This window comes from Takifugu rubripes, chromosome 17 (genome assembly GCF_901000725.2).
Source record: "Takifugu rubripes chromosome 17, fTakRub1.2, whole genome shotgun sequence".
In the NCBI taxonomy this organism is placed as follows: domain Eukaryota; kingdom Metazoa; phylum Chordata; class Actinopteri; order Tetraodontiformes; family Tetraodontidae; genus Takifugu; species Takifugu rubripes.
The window spans coordinates 12,456,962-12,472,554 of record NC_042301.1 but is presented as its reverse complement, the minus strand read 5'-3'; the positions used below and the strand labels follow the sequence as shown (position 1 = coordinate 12,472,554).

At 48.4% G+C, this 15,593-nt stretch overlaps 1 protein-coding gene across 8 annotated transcripts; it reads left to right on the top strand.

Moving 5' to 3' along the window:
* Positions 1-14: 14 nt before the first annotated feature.
* pcm1 (pericentriolar material 1) lies at positions 15-15,186 on the top strand. Of its 8 annotated transcripts, none has more exons than XM_029850105.1 (39): positions 19-228; positions 985-1,104; positions 1,215-1,463; positions 1,600-1,920; positions 2,424-2,594; positions 2,818-2,937; positions 3,564-3,750; positions 3,868-3,977; positions 4,473-4,746; positions 4,819-4,966; positions 5,208-5,423; positions 5,537-5,703; positions 5,784-6,004; positions 6,148-6,266; positions 6,352-6,481; positions 6,608-6,781; positions 7,694-7,866; positions 8,010-8,195; positions 8,277-8,529; positions 8,621-8,766; positions 8,861-9,063; positions 9,471-9,648; positions 9,738-10,045; positions 10,130-10,288; positions 10,507-10,563; positions 10,743-10,915; positions 11,528-11,659; positions 12,232-12,334; positions 12,458-12,619; positions 12,712-12,809; positions 12,926-13,060; positions 13,136-13,330; positions 13,411-13,621; positions 13,729-13,889; positions 13,954-14,029; positions 14,107-14,294; positions 14,362-14,454; positions 14,525-14,648; positions 14,752-15,186. In XM_029850105.1, the coding sequence occupies exons 2-39, from the start codon at positions 1,009-1,011 to the stop codon at positions 14,775-14,777; spliced, it is 6,243 nt and encodes a 2,080-aa protein (XP_029705965.1). In that variant the 5' UTR covers positions 19-228; positions 985-1,008; the 3' UTR covers positions 14,778-15,186.
* Positions 15,187-15,593: the final 407 nt, after the last annotated feature.

Below are 15,593 nucleotides of genomic sequence, written 5' to 3'. Positions count from 1 at the left end.
TCACTCCGCCGAAGTGGGCGGCCACTTACAGGACTATAGCGCCACCTGCTGTATGGGGGTTTATTTAACGATATCAGGCCAAGATCGCAGCGACAACTCACCTGCGTCTGGAGGCGGTTAAGACTTTCTACCTTTCAAATAACTTTCACTCGACGCTAATATACTATCTGAAGGACGTGCAGAATTATATGAAGGAAGGCGACGCATTCTCTACCCTAATTCCAAATGGTAACATCCACGCTTCCGATCTTTTTTTTAGCTAACTTAGCAAGCGCACAATTATAAAATCAAGACCAAAACCGTTTGTGATTTAGCCACTCCAGCCCTTGCTGCTTGGCGCCGTTGCGTTAATGTGCCACAGTCCTGGCAGTTAGTCAAAAAGTCCGACTACAACGCGATATGGGTCGGGATGTGTAGCTTTGCTAATATTAGCCGGGGGAGTTGCTTGTTTGGCTAAACTTTTGCACTGCTCTAAAGTTACCTGGTTTAAGCGCCTGCTAACTAGCTAGCTGGTACCAGGCGAGCCACTTCAGTTGACCAAACCACGTTCTTTGGACTTGAGGTTTCGTTATTGTAGCGTGGAGTTTTCCCGATCACCTGCGGACCGAGATCGAGGCGATCGCAGGTTGCCATGGCGATTGCGGAAGAGAACTATGTCAAGACCGTTCAAAAACAGACACGCTGGATATGTTCTTGTTTTCAGCCCTCAGTTGCCTCATGAATAGTGTGCCTGTTGCCCGGATACCATGTGCAGTTGTAGTAAACTTTATCTCGGGTCTTTGTGTGTAGCAATCTTTGACAAAGCGCTTTGTAATGGAGGGAATCTCTGGATGTTTTCCCGGGAACATTAGCGCAAAACCCAAGGACGGCGAGTTTGACAAACTGACTGGAATCAGCTGGATGACTCTTCTTCCTTGTATTCACATCTGGTGCATTTGATGCTTTTCTAGGGTTTCTTTGAAAATTCTGATGCTTTTTGTTCAGTGCAGCTAACTGGAAGTTGGTGACATGGCCTCCGGAGGTGCTCCTTTTGATGACGGCGCAGAAGAGCTTCATAACTGGACTGCACCCAACTGCAGTCTGGAAGATCGGCTCAACAACATGGTAAGGACCTCCCAGAAATCCGCTCGTGGTTCCCGTATAACTTGCACTCACGTCAGTAGCTGTAAACGGGGGTAGATACCGGCAGTACCCATAACGATGCTGTTCAGCAGGACTGGGGGGTGCAGCAGAAGAAGGCAAATCGATCTTCGGAGAAGAACAGGAAAAAACTGTCTGCTCCCATGGTGGAGAGCCGCCTTACGAACGACATTTCACCCGAGTCCACCCCTGGAGCTGGCCGCAGGAGAGCACGCACTCCTCACTCCTTCCCTCATGTCAAATACACTACCCAGATGTCTGTCCCAGACCAGGCGGAGCTGGACAAGCTGCGCCAGAGAATAAATTTCACAGATATGGACGAGGTAAGAAGCTCCCGGGTGGTTGCTATGAACACGCGGTTGCAATTGTTCCGTTCTAACCTTGAGACTGAAATGACCGCTGAAGAACTCCTTACAATGAGCTTTGGTTTTCATCACTTGTGTCTTCACTTCCTCGCAGCGGAGCATCGGCAGTGACTCCCAGGGGCGCGTCACAGCCGCCAACAACCAACGGCAGATAGCCGCAGAAAACAAAAAAACCCACAACTTTCTACCTCTACACGTGAACACTAACAAGAGCAGAGACCTGCTGGGCCCCTCCTCCTCTGCCCCAGCCACACCAGCCATCAGCCAGGAAATGAAGAAGCAGGGCCCAGGACTCAGAGACGCATTGACCCCCTTGGTTCCAATGAAGGACACTCCGAGACCCAGCCGTGGAGGCAATGGTAGAGGAGCAGGACTGAAGGGAGAATTAGGCAGAGATCAAATAGACAGTAGTCAGGTAAACTATCTCCTGTTTCTTCTGAAGCTGTTGTCTGCTCTTCTGTACTTTCAGTTTTGGACTGAAGATGAGTTTAGATGCGTGAACACAATTATTTTAAATTATTTTCACCATGATCCCTAAATGTCAAATTCATGGTGGGACAGTGGGAAGATAGAAGGATGTTAAATTCTACTCTGCGTAATATTTGTTTTTCCCTCAGAAAATTGATAGTTTGACAGGCCATAATAATCATTTATTCGTGTCACATCTTGTAGAGTAAGTTTGCTTGTGCGGGATGAGCGCGAGGGAGAACTGGTGCAGTTTAACTCAGTCGTATTTAGGGCGATTTATAAATATGCCACCGCTGGTGCCCGGCGAGTATTCTACCCAACCCCGTTTCTGCCCTTATTTCACCCAGTCTGAGCCGGCGCCACAAACGCTGGCTCACTCTTCCTCGCATCTCTCCGTCGCAATTTCTTTCGCGGTCAATATCTCGACGCACGTCCCTTCGTCACCCTCAGGTGGTGAGCAAACTGGTGCAGATCCGCGAGTACATCAGCAAGGCCAGCTCCATGCGGGACGACCTGGTGGAGAAGAACGATGTTCCGGCCAACGTGGAGCGCCTCTCCCACCTCATCAACCACCTCAAGCAGCAGGAGAAGTCCTACTTGCGGTTCTTACAGAAAATGCTGGTTAGTGTGATCCTTCTAAAGCTTTTACATGGAGAAAAATCAAGTTGAACGAGTTTGAAAAGGAAAAAAAAAGCTATGGTTTTAAATAGTACGTTTTCCACTGAAACCTGAATCCCCTTTTTGCATTCTGCTGGTTTTTACTTCTCTACCGACACTTTGTGCTTTTTATACTGTTGACATCAGGCACAATACAGAGAAAAGATTCCTCCATATGTAATTATAGACACGGGAGAATGAAGATGATGATGTGGGGACCCTGGACTCTGCCGTCGGCTCGGGCTCCCTGGCAGACAGCACCTCACTCAATACTGAGGTGCGCTCCTCAGATGCTTCAAATGCAGTGGTGAGAATGTTTGTCACACTTAAAAACGCCTCTAAAATTGTTTGATATTCACTAAAAGCAAGAATCCTTTATAATACAGTAAATATTTTATCTACTATGCTGATATGTCTGTGTAAATTCTCAGTCATCCAGGTCATTGTATCCAAGGTGGTTTTCTCTGTCAACTGGACTGGGTTTCTTCTCTTGAAGACGTTTCGCCTTCTATCCAGAAGGCTTCTTCAGTTCTGAAATCGCTGGGGAGAGAGCTTGAAAATATATAGCCCCTGTGGACAATTTGCATGCTAATGATCTGGGTGGTCACCTGAGAGTCGTTAGCAGGGTCGTTGGTCGGGTCGTTCACCTAGTTTCTGTTGAGGTGTCTCCCCTTTGTCTGCTGGGTCACATGGTGATGAGTCACTGGGTCTCCTGGAATGGTGTGAATGTTTGTTTTGCTGTTGGAAGGAGTGGAGGACTGCATTGTATGTGGGTGATAGGAAGTGCCTCAGGCCACCACCTCTGTTTAAGGATGGTTTCTCCAATTTAACATGGATAGCTTCCTTGACCCCCCTACTATGCTGATAATTCCAGTATTGTTCATCCCCCAAATGGTTTGACATTTGTTTAAATGTGTTTGTATTGATTTGTAGGGGAGTTGGCCAGAAATGGTGCAGGCTGAACAGATGGAAGAGTTGGAGAACCTCAGAAAACAACACGAGCTGTTAAAGAAGATGCTGGAACAGCAGCATCAGCTCAGAGCCCTGCAGGGTCGACAGGAAGCGCTAATGGCCATGCAGGAGAGCGCCGAACAGGCCATCGCTGCCATTGAAGACACGGGTAAGGAGAAGAGTGACCTGGATGCAGGTCTGGAAGGCTTGTTCCAGCATTACGATGTTAAAACAATCGGCACAGCTCGATGTTGACGCGTAGGACTGATTCCATTGTCATCGTCAGTCGTCACAGAAACCACAGGCAGCGTTTCAGGCCTGAGCATCACGTCAGAGTTGAATGAAGAGCTGAATGATTTGATCCAGAGGTTCCACAACCAGCTGCACGACTCCCGGGTACAGTAAAGCCTTCAAGTTCTCCTAACACCTTATTACATCATACAAAGGTCATTTGCTGAATATTCAGTGCAGGCTTTTGCTGAAGATCACAACGTGCACAGTTGGTCATATAAGTTGTGCCATCTGGATCCAGGAACATTTTGAAGGATTGTTTACTATACTATGGCCATTTTCAGCATATGATCAAAGCCCCAAGATCAGTGGGCTCTGCCGATAAAGCACCCTATTGTATTATGTAAGCTCGTATCACGACTGCCTATATACTCTGTTCTACCGGTGCTAGTTTAATTGGTTATTTTTACTCCCTTGATTCTCTAATCACAGTCTGCCCTCTCAATCAGCCATCCTTTCCACGAGGCTAAACCTCAAATGAGTCAATATACAGCAGCAGACGATCTCATTAACGGTATTCCGAAGTATCGGAGTAATAGTGTTGGGTGTAAATCGCCATATGTGGAGAAATGAGCTTAAGTTTCAACTTTCTTTTGTCAGACTCAAGCAGTGCCAGACAACCGTCGTCAGGCAGAGAGCCTTTCTCTGTCTCGAGAGGTGTGTTGGTCCCGCGCTCCCCAGGCCATTGGACCTCCTCAGCACAGACCTCTGCTCCATTCTGCCTCCGGTCCCCACACCGATCTCGATCCAGAGGCGACAGCCGCCAGTGCCAAGCTCACCAAGCTCCAAGAGCTTCAAGACAAGAAACAAACCATGGACAAGATCCTGCAGGAGCTGCATTCACTCCGAGACCAAACACTCAATAACAGCTCGTGTGAGTGTTGCTGAAAATCCGTGTTTCTCTTCCCGCTTGAGTCGTAGTTGACCGGCGTGTGGTCCCTTTCAGGCCGTGGTTTCTCAACACAGTGCAGTCTGAACATGGGAGAGTCCTCGGATTGTCCTGCTCTCTGCTCAAACGAGGCTTCATCGTCCACTTCGTTCCACCCTGCGCCCACGCAGCACCAGGACGGCTCCAGTTCCACCGATAAGCTCCGGTAAACAGCACACACCGTTTTAATCAACAGATTATTATACATCAACAGCAGTTAAAAATAGGTTTTAAATTTGTAAATATATATATAAATATCTAATGTAATTTTCCTGGCCTCTTTTTTTGGGTTGTGTTTCTGTAGCTATTCATCTCTGTAGGACTTTAAAGTGGTGCAGACGTTTTCCTGGAGGATCATATATCCTTCTTAATTATTAAACCTGTTTTCTTCTTTGTTCTTGCCACAGAAAGCTGAAGGAGGTCCACAAACGGTTGAACGAGCTGCGGGAGCTGGTCCAGTACTACGAACAAACGTCCGATATGATGGTGGACGCTGTCAATGAGAACGTGAAAGATGACGACGACGAAGAGGAGGAGGAGGAAGATGAGACCGACGACGGCTCCATGTTTGAGACCATGTTCGAGTCTGAACAGGACAACAGGCACTCTGTCACAAACATCAGGTGTGTTGGTCGGACAGTAGAATACAGTTGAATTTGAGTCCATTTTTTATGGTTTAATGAATAAATGGCAATTCTACTCGGAGCTTCTGGGAATGAGCTTTCTATCTCTTCAGAAACCCTCAGCGTGGTGGTAACTGGGTCGACCTAAACAGCCTGACCAACAGTCACACGGTGAGAGGCGGTAATTCAAACAACCAGGACGGCAGACTCAACACGGAGTGTGAGATCAACAACCGGTCAGCAGCCAACCTGCGCAGCCTAAACATCCCATCAACCATAGGCGTGTACACACTCGTCATACATCTAACAGACTAACATTTAAAGTATTACACTTTAAACAACTGTTTCCTCACCTTTTAGAGTGCCAGTACAACAGGGATACCCGTTATAACGAGGTGAAAGATGAAGACGAAGACGTCCTGGATAACGAGGAAGGGGCGCGCGCGGCCGCCGCCCCGGACAGCGAGGGGTCCAGTCGGAGAAGTAGCCTGGGCAACGCTGGAGAGTTTGTCCATAAGGTTCACCAGCAAAAAGTGAAGCAGAAACTTAGACAGCTTCAAGAGCTCATGGCGATGGTTCAGGTGAGGTCCAAAAGGGAGGAGCGAGTTTAGAACCTGTCTTGGGAGAAAAACACATCTCAAATCATATTTAGAAACATGAGGTCATAAATCATTTCTGGAAAGAATCTTCCTTCTGTGACTGTGACCTGAATGTCTTTGTCCAGAGTGATGACACTGATGGCACAACCGCTAACGAGGACGACATTTTACACCAACAGCCGAACAACACCAGAGCTGGACCCAAACCAAGTCCAAGAGAACCCGGTCTGTCCAGCAAAGCCAGGTAGGGGACAGTCGGGGTCTGACTGGTGGGCAGCGATTTCTCAAGTGTGTGATTGGGGTGAATGTGCCAATCAAAACACTTTCAGGGAGAAGCTGTATGAGGAGAAAATCCGTCAGCAGAAGCAGGAGCTGAAACAGCTGCACGACGAGCACAAGAGGCTCACTGAAATTCAAGGCAAGATCAGGGACCTGCAGTGGGCCTGTCCCGACCTTCAGGTATCACACACACACACACACACACACACACACACACACACACACACACACGATGTGAAGGTCTGCATCTGTTCTAATGTTGTCATTCTTTTTCTTGTGTCTGGTGTTTTCCGGCTTCTCTCCCAGTCCTCTGTGTGCAGCACTGGAAGCCAGCAGGGCCTGTTGAGGAAGGTTCCCGTCACGCCAGTTTCCATTCCGGGCCCTGTTCAGACGGCCGTGTCCTCGGGGCCCAAACCGAATGTTAGCCTGCTGAAAAAAGCTGCTCCAGAACCGGCCGTGGCTCCGGTCGCTGACAATGAGGTAACGGCGACTCTCCACACCAGAGGTGTCAAACTCAAATACCCAGTGGGCCAAAATTCAAAACTGGGACAAAGTCACGGGCCAACATTGATATTTATTGAAAAAAATCTTCCTCCAGCTATAAAAGGGAACCTTTTGATATGGACCCAAACGAGTTTTGCTCAACAACTGAACATGGAACAAGCAAAGCTTAACACAATACAATAATTTATTATTGCACACATGCAAAATCGAAATTCAAATAAAAAAACACATCACGGGCATTCATTGTTTCTCTTTTAAATTTCAACAACAATCTTTTGCTATTTTAGGTTAATGTAATGTAAATGTCATGCCTTTTCATCTCTTCTACTTTCTGGCACCTTTGAGTCATTTCCAGACGCTTGTGCTTGTCTTCATGTTGCGTTTTATCGTGTCATCTGTTGTTGTTCTCCTTGTAATGCACATTACATTCAACATACAAGACAGACAGGTCCGTCTACATATCTAAACAGGTATTCTGCCTCCTACCTGTTCAGAAAGGTCATATTTTCTGCCTTTCCTTTAATCATTTTTCAGAGGGGTAGTGCCAAAATTAGAATTAGCATATAAGGTCGCTATGACAACTTTCTCTTTCTTGGTGGTTGGCAAGCCACAAATTGGTGCATTACCACCACCAGCTGATGGAGAGTGTGGATTTTCACACCAAAACACCAGCAGAGCATTCTGGTATTTGTAGTATTAGCACAAGCGCTTTAAGCGATAATACCGGCGGGCCAGCTCTAATAGTCAATTGGTATGGCTTTGCGGGCCAAATATAATTACATTACGGGCCAAATTTGGCCCACGGGCCAGAGTTTGACACCTATGCTCCACACTATCATTCGCACGACATGGACCGAGTCCCTCTATTGATTTTTGGGTTCTCGTCAGCTTTGGTCGGAGATGCGTCGCCACCAGATTCTGCGGGAGGAGCTGCGCCATCGCAGAAAACACCTGGAGTATTTGATCGCTGAGCACCAGAGGCGTAGCGGCCCGACCGACTCCCCACGGCACAACCGAGGAAGCCTTGCTTCCCCCTCACACACTGTCAGCAGGGATGAGAGGTAAAGGATCTTCCTGTAGGAGCTTCTGAAACCCTGAAACAACATTGCTGTGATCTGTTTTGGGTTTTTTTCAAGTTTGTATTTGAGCTGTTAATGTGTTTAAAATGGTACTTCATGACATTTGTGCCCTAATTGTTTTTTAGGACGATGGCCACATGGGGTTCTAGTCCATGCCAACTGGAGGATGATGAGGATGAGGAGTATAACACTGAAATGGGTGCAGATGAGGAAGAAGAGCAGGATGAGTGTACAGAGGGCAGCTCTGATGATGACATCCAGATCTGCAGCAGGAACCAGAGCTCATATAGTAACAGAAAGAATCAAGGAAGGTCAGAGGGGCACAACAAGGAAGTAACTGTGACGCCAAATCTGAGCTGCTGCTGATAATGTCCCAATATATTTGTCCATAGCAACCGGAACCCTCCGATACTCATCTCGGGTGACGGCGGTGGAAATACACCGCTTCATAACAAAACTAAGGCCCAGGAACCGCAGCGGTCGGAGAATCGGCACGGAAGCGCACGCCGACAAGAGAACGTGCGCTGGGCCTCTGAGCTGTCCTTCGCCGAGGGTTCGCGTCACTGGCAGGAGCAGGTCAGCCAGCTGCAGAGGCAAATGGACTTCAGCACCAGCATGTGTCAGACGCTCCTGCAGGATCAGCAGGTCGGTCACGACTATATTCTATTATAGTCATGGCGATTATGAGATTGTCCTGGTCAACAGTTGTAGTGAGAATCCTTATCTGCTTTCTCAGACCCTCTCTTACATGTTACAAACCCTGCTGACGGGTCAGTACAGCATCTTACCCAATAACCTGTCATCACCTCAAGTGCACCTGATCATGCACCAACTCAACCAGTGTTACACCCAGCTGGCCTGGCAGCAGAACAACATCCAAAGGTGACAACAACACCATCAATGACCACTTTAATAGTCTCTATCAAACAGCCCGTTCTTCAGAAGGGTCTAACGTCTGGACTTTTGGCCTCCGCAGACTAAAACAGGTCATGAACGAGCTCCTCTGTCAGCAGCAGCAGTCTTCTTCTGCTCCATCAGGCTGGCAGACCCAGAAGCAGAGCTCATTCCAGGAGTCCAACTGTGGCCCGTCAGCGCCTCCCGGTGTTGTCCCCATCTTCTCTGTCCCAAACCCTTCAGCCAACAACATGGCAGCCTCTCCCATGCCTTCATTCTCTCACAGTATGACCTTTCTATTTAACACCTCAGTACATTTAAAGGACTCTGCTAACAGATGACATCAATGTCCAGTCTTGTGCTTTCATTTCATTGCCTTTGAGCTCCAGGGAAGAAGCGGAAGATAAAGAATCAGCCAGTGTTTACTGTCTATATGTCTAGACAGACATTAACTTGAAGTACGGCTGAGCTGCTTCGTGTCTTAAATGGGCCAGTGCCTTTATGACAACCTTGCCTCATAAGAACCTTGATTACACCATTTTACATCATAAAAAAGTCTTTATCTCCTCTGCTGTTAACACATATAAAAGCTCCTGGGTGAAATGTCTGTTTTTGCTCCGATTACATAAGACGATGTCTGAATTATTATTGCCAGAGTAAATGGTAAAAATGTTTTCTGTTTCTCTCTGCAGGCCTAAACGCCTTTTCCTTGTTTCCTGCTCCCATGGGAGACTTTGCTCAGAGTGCAGCCTGTCAGGCAAGTCCTGACCAGCAGAAGCAGTCGGATCCAAATGCTTCCATGAAAACTGAGTATATGAGTTTCCCTCCTCCGCTGCAGCGCTCCCCCCTCAACACCACTGCAGAGAGAGGGTGGGTCCAGCACTTTTCTCCTTGAAATCACATTTGTATTGATTAGCAAGTTTAATCATGTATAATTTTATTTTCTCGTACTCCTTTAGATCAACTGGATGGCAGAAAACCTCCAATGAGAACAACATTGTCCACTGTTACCAGTCTAAAAGCGAGCGCCGGGACTCTCGCTCCACCTCCCCGGCCTTCAGCCCCGACCGGTCGCAGTTGCAGCGGTTTGACAGGGGGTCGCAGGAAAGTTACAGCAGCCTGGCCGACCCCGCTGACCCTACAACCATCACAAAGACCTACAAGGCCGGGCGCAAGGCGTCGGCACAAGCCAACCTGGCCTCCCGAAGCAAGACGCCCAACAAGGCCCGCCGTAGGTTGAATAAAGGGCGTAACAAGAACAATGAAGGTGGTCCCAACAGATACGATCCTCCTTCATTTCATGTCGAATCGAGACTTAAAGTCGTCACACTTGTTCATGTTGTTTCCTCAGGACTGAGCGACAGCGTTGGCAGCACTGTCGACTTTGGCCACAAGAGGGCGCCTTTGCTTCGTCTGAAAGACCAGAACAAGAGTTTGCTGGACAAGTTGACCCAAGAGAAACTTGACAGCAAATCTAAGTTTGGCAAAAAAAGAAATGACCTCTCCTCTGGTAGGTACTCAGCTGCTCTTCCTAAACATACCTCGTCTCCTCTCCTCTTCTGCCATTGTGTACTTTTTAATTCCTCCAGTAGGTTCAGTTTGCTTTTGTCACATCACTATTTTGTGCAGCAACTCGTCCTTTGGCTTTAATTTGTCACTTGATTTTACACTTTTGTCATGGCCAGTTTCATTTTTGCTAATTTGCTTTCACATTGAATCCACTCACAGCCTATGCTTGGAGGACACCCTTCCTCTCTAACAGAATTGCATGTACAGAAGCACCAGGTAAACTTACAGATCCAGATCCATCATTTGTTTGTTTTTTCCGCCGCTCTAATATTCTGTGCACGTTCTGTTTTTGTCTAAACTGAGCCAAACCTTTTGAGTGCGTAGTTTGTCGCCTGATTATGCCAGATTCTGTTATTGTCCATCCAACCTCATGCTGTCAGATGTTGATCTCACAGATGCCAGCAGCGACTTCTCACTGTTTGAGGCTCTGAGGGAGACCATTTACTCTGAAGTGGCTACACTGATATCCCAGAACGAGGCTCGTCCCCACTTTCTCATCGAGCTCTTCCATGAGCTGCAGCTGCTAAACACCGACTACTTGCGCCAGAGGGCGCTGTTTTCGTTGCAGGTAAAAAAAAAAAAAAAAAAGCTAACCAGCTGTAGAAGTAATATAATTAGAAGTATTGCTGTCTACATTTTTAAATCAACTGTTTGACTTTGTATCATCTTAACGCAGTAATCAGGATGCGACTTTACTTAGATAAGCCGCAGCTACTGCTTTAAACCTGGATTACCATTTAAATGGGACCTCAGGTGTCACATCCGAAGGGCTGTTGTCTGTTGCCATTGTTGTCGAAGGCTTAAATGTTGCTCTCCGTGTAGTTAATGGCTGTGGTGATAGTTCTAAAGCTCCAGACTTAATGGAGTCTGGCTGAAATCTCTGCTCTGGGGTAAGTTGGGACCTGCCGAGACAATTGCAGCAGCACGTTAAAGGGCCCTTTTGAAATGACAGTTGTGAGGCTGGCAGAGACTGTGGAGTTTAATGGCAGCTGGAGGCACCGTGGTGAAAGTAATCCAAGAAGAGAGAAAGTTAGCACACAGATTATTTTATTTAAATCAAGAAAAGTAGTTCTGGCAACAAAAGGGTGATGCAGAGGACAGATATGAATGAGGGGTACAGTGGTCCAGGGGACGGGTCACCAACGCCGTTACCCTGAGAGTCGTACCCGTGTTTCTGCAGGACATCGTGACCAGACACCTGACGGAGAAGAATGCAGCCGAGGACCATTTGCCTTCCCTCAGCCCTGTGGCCTGGGCTGCTGACTCCCAGTCTGAGCTCACGCCCAGTGAGAGTTTGGCCAGCAGCGATGCAGTAAGAAACACATTATTGCTTCCCAGCATGCCGTTCTCTCACATTTCAAACTTTCTTCCAGCCCTGGAGTCTATCGCTCCACTCCCCGCTCTTTTAGAACTTTGCTTCCTCTCATCTGTTTCATTAGTTCCTCTGCTTGGTCACCTTTCATCCTCTCCCACCGTGTCGCCTTTGATCTGTCTGTGTTTCTCTTTCTTCTTTTTTTTTTTAATGTTGGCACCCCCGTCCATTGTCTTTGAATGTAACTTGACAGCCGCATTTCAGACGCTTGTGTTTAAGGAAAAAAGAAATCTCTATGACTCAGATCGGGAACGGGTCCTTTGTTCTGTGCCAAGGTCCCCAGAGTTATGCTAATTGGATACTGGGCCTTTTGTCTGTCCAAATAATGCCTTTATTCAAAAATGATGGATGGAATGTCTAATTTCCCCAAGTTAGAAGAAGCTGGTGCTGTGGTGGTTTATAGTGTGCTACAAAGGTCTCCTGTGTCTCATCGGCCTGCTACATTGTAACTCGTTTTTTAGAGGATGCCATCTAGTTTTGAGTGCCTCATCATAGACTTACTTTGATTTCAGGAGGTGGTGGAGAAAAACCTGAAGAAGAAGAGAGGCGGTGCAGAGTCTGTGGACAGCAGCGCGTCGGCATCCTCCCATCTTGAGCCTTTTGCTGATGAACTTGGTTTGTTTGTGTGGAAATGATTTGGTTTTTAGGGGGCAAATGGGGATGAAGCTTCTTGAACCGCACCTTTTAACCCCTGGACGGCGTCAGTAACGGCTCTTCCTCTGTCTGCTGCTCTGACAGGCAACACGGTGCTTCATTTAGACAAAGCCCTGGCCAGAATTGGACAGTGTGAACACACGAAGCTTAAAGCTGAGTTTTACCCTCGCAGCGCCAGCGCCGCAGGTGCAGGTGACGTTTCGAACGCCGCGCATCCTTCTGCTGACTGTGCTGACAGAACAGAAGGTACCCATCACTTACGAGGCCGCTCGCGACAGCTGCCGCCGCAGTCGGCAGGCGCCGCGGTGGTTGATTCATATTTATTTATTTGTGAACAGAAGGCGCGTCCGCTGATGTGCGCTGCCCTCAGGTTGATACCCAGCAGTTGGACCGTCAGATCAAAGCCATCATAGCGGAGGTCATTCCCTTCTTTAAGGTAAATCAGCTGGTTTTAAACAACCGGTGGGGGTTAATAATTGTAAAAGCCAGCAATGAATCTTAATAATGGATCCAACAGCTGTCAGGTGTTAAATATTCATGTCCTTCTACCAGGAGAACATGGATAAGGTTTGTTCCCTCCAGCTGTTGACTTCGGTGCGCCGTCTGGTCCTGAATCTCACCCAGCAGCACGATGAAAGCAGAGAATTTGTCCAGTTTTTCCACAAGCAGCTTGGAGGTATACTTCAGGTATGAACCCGACACGAAGCTCTTTTAGCCACTCAAGACCTGTCGAGCTGAGTCCGAACCGTCTGCTGCTCTCAGGACACTCTCACAAAGTTTGAGGGCCAAACTCTGAAGGACTGTGGAGAAGACCTCCTGGTGGAGATCTCAGAGATCCTCTTCAACGAACTGGCCTTCTTCAGGCTCATGCAGGATTTGGACAACAGCAGCCATGGTGCTAAACACAAGGGTAAGAAGCCAGAAGAGCGTCCCAGTAAGACCAGGCAGGCTGGAAAGGTGAGGCTGGCATCTCATCGATGCACCATTGAGGCAGAAAATAAAAGCAACGTCATCCTCGATTCGCTCCTTTCTTAAAGCCGAATGCAGCTGCCGCCGCGGGTGGGAGGTCCGTTTCTCCCGCGTGCGCAGATGAAGACGATTCATTCATCCAGGATCAGGACGAGGCCACACGGGGAGCCAATGCGACTCTGCAGGAGTTTTACTACCAGTCGGAGAAGAAGAGCAGCAGGAGCGAGGGCTCAGAGGAGGAGGCTGAAGGACAGGGCGAGAGGTTACCGTTGTCCATCGGTACGCGTGTGGCGTCTCTTCTGTCTTTGTTTCTGATCCGTAAGCGGAGTTGCACCAGGACACTGGGTCTTGAAGAGCATTAGCGGGAACCTTTGTTGTGTTGTCAGATCTTTCCAAAGCTGAGACTCAGGCTCTGACCAACTACGGCAGCGGAGAGGATGAAAACGAGGAGGAGGAGATGGAGGAGTTCGAGGCCGGACCGGTCGACGTCCAAACGTCTTTGCAAGCTTCTGCTGACGGCCAGCCGGAGCCGGAGCCGGAGCAGGAGGTGGGTGGCGCTCCGGCCTCCGCATTATTGAACATTCTCGCACTTTTTTTTTAAAATCTGGAAGCGTTTCCTGTTTCAGGGGCCGACGGGTGATGAAACCGGCGAGGTGACGACAGAACAAAGGAGTTCAGACAATGACGGTGAGGCGTCCTTCCTTCAAAACGGAGCCTCGTCTTCACCCACCTTAAGAGGTTTTTAATCTTTTCGTTTCCTGCAGAAACTAACGAGTCAGTGGAGATGATGGACTCCACCGTGGTGGAGTGTAACGTGGCGAGGAGCCCAAGTCCCCAGGCTGAAGCGGAGGCAGCGGCCCCCTCGGATGGAGCGTCCGCAGGCTGCGAGGGTCAGCAGGTCACCCCCACCAGCAGCCCTAACACGAACTCGCCCGTCATGATCAGCGTGGAGGTAAGACGCGTTCAGATACGCCCTCATCGGACGCCTCTGGAGTGACGGCGCCATCGCCTTGTTTCAGGAGATCGGATCCGGCAGCACCAGTCAGAAGTCTGACGAAGAAGACTTTGTGAAGGTGGAGGACCTGCCGCTGCAGCTCACCGTCATGTGCGAGGTGCGTATCTGTCGCCGCGCCAACGGGAAGATGATGAAAATGAAGTTGATGGGCTGTCTTGTGTCACTAGGAGGAGCTTCAGAAGAGAATAGTGGAGGAGCAGCAGAACAACAACCTGTCCATGGAGATCCTCAACGGGAACGCCGAGTCGGTGACCGGACTGGTGGGGAACGCACAGGCGCTGAAGGAGCCGGGTACGAATGACTGTCAGGTTTACTCCTGGTCTCCGCTCGCCACCTTGTTTACACGCACTCGGGGAGGAGCCGCTCGCCACTTAAGTTATGTGTTCTTTTCCAGACACCGTTGGAGCCCAGAGCGCCTGAAGATTTATCCCGACGCATCCAATCAGTTCTAGACCTGCACTCTCACTTGGCTGCATGATTGTTTTCTTTTTTCCCCCCCAAGAGACAGAAATTAGCCGTGTCTCTCACAACAGATAAAACTAGAAATCTGCCTCCGTATCCCAGCATAGTTAATGTGATTTGTTGGTTTTTTTGAAGTGTGTTCCTCACCCTGCTGCTGAGTTTGGTCGAAGGCCTCCTTGGTGACATCGTTCCTGGTGGTGGGATCTGTTTCTGGGCTGTTATTTCCCTCTTTGGGTGTTTAGGCCCTTGTGAGGGTGGGTTCACTTTTTTCTGTCTGTCCCTTCACATGTCATTTGTTAGTCTTCTGCCTTTAAATGATTGCTGTAAAATGTTTAATAATAATAATAAATTTGGACCTTTTAAGAGTGTTTGTGGCCCTACATTTTTTGTCTTGATTACTTTTGGGGTTGTTGGAGGAAGGTGAGCAACTTGAGTCCCCAGTTTCTTTCAGGGCCCCATTGGGGTGTTTGTGGCACTTGGTGCCTGGCTTGGGGGCACCTTGGTGGTGCTCTGGCATATCCCCCCTGTGGCTGGAACATCTTCCAAATTTTGTCTGCACTGGGGCTTGAACCAAGAGCCTTCTGCTTCTCAGTCCAGCCCTTAACAGACAGCGCCACCACCGCCCACCCTCCATCATGTTGGATGAGTAAAATAACCTGAACACACTGTGGTTTGACAACCATGAAGACTTTCAGATGGAAGAATACAGACGGAGAACGTTAATTTAACCAATAAAATATTTCACAAGTCTTGTGACGGCGCTGTGGGATGGAA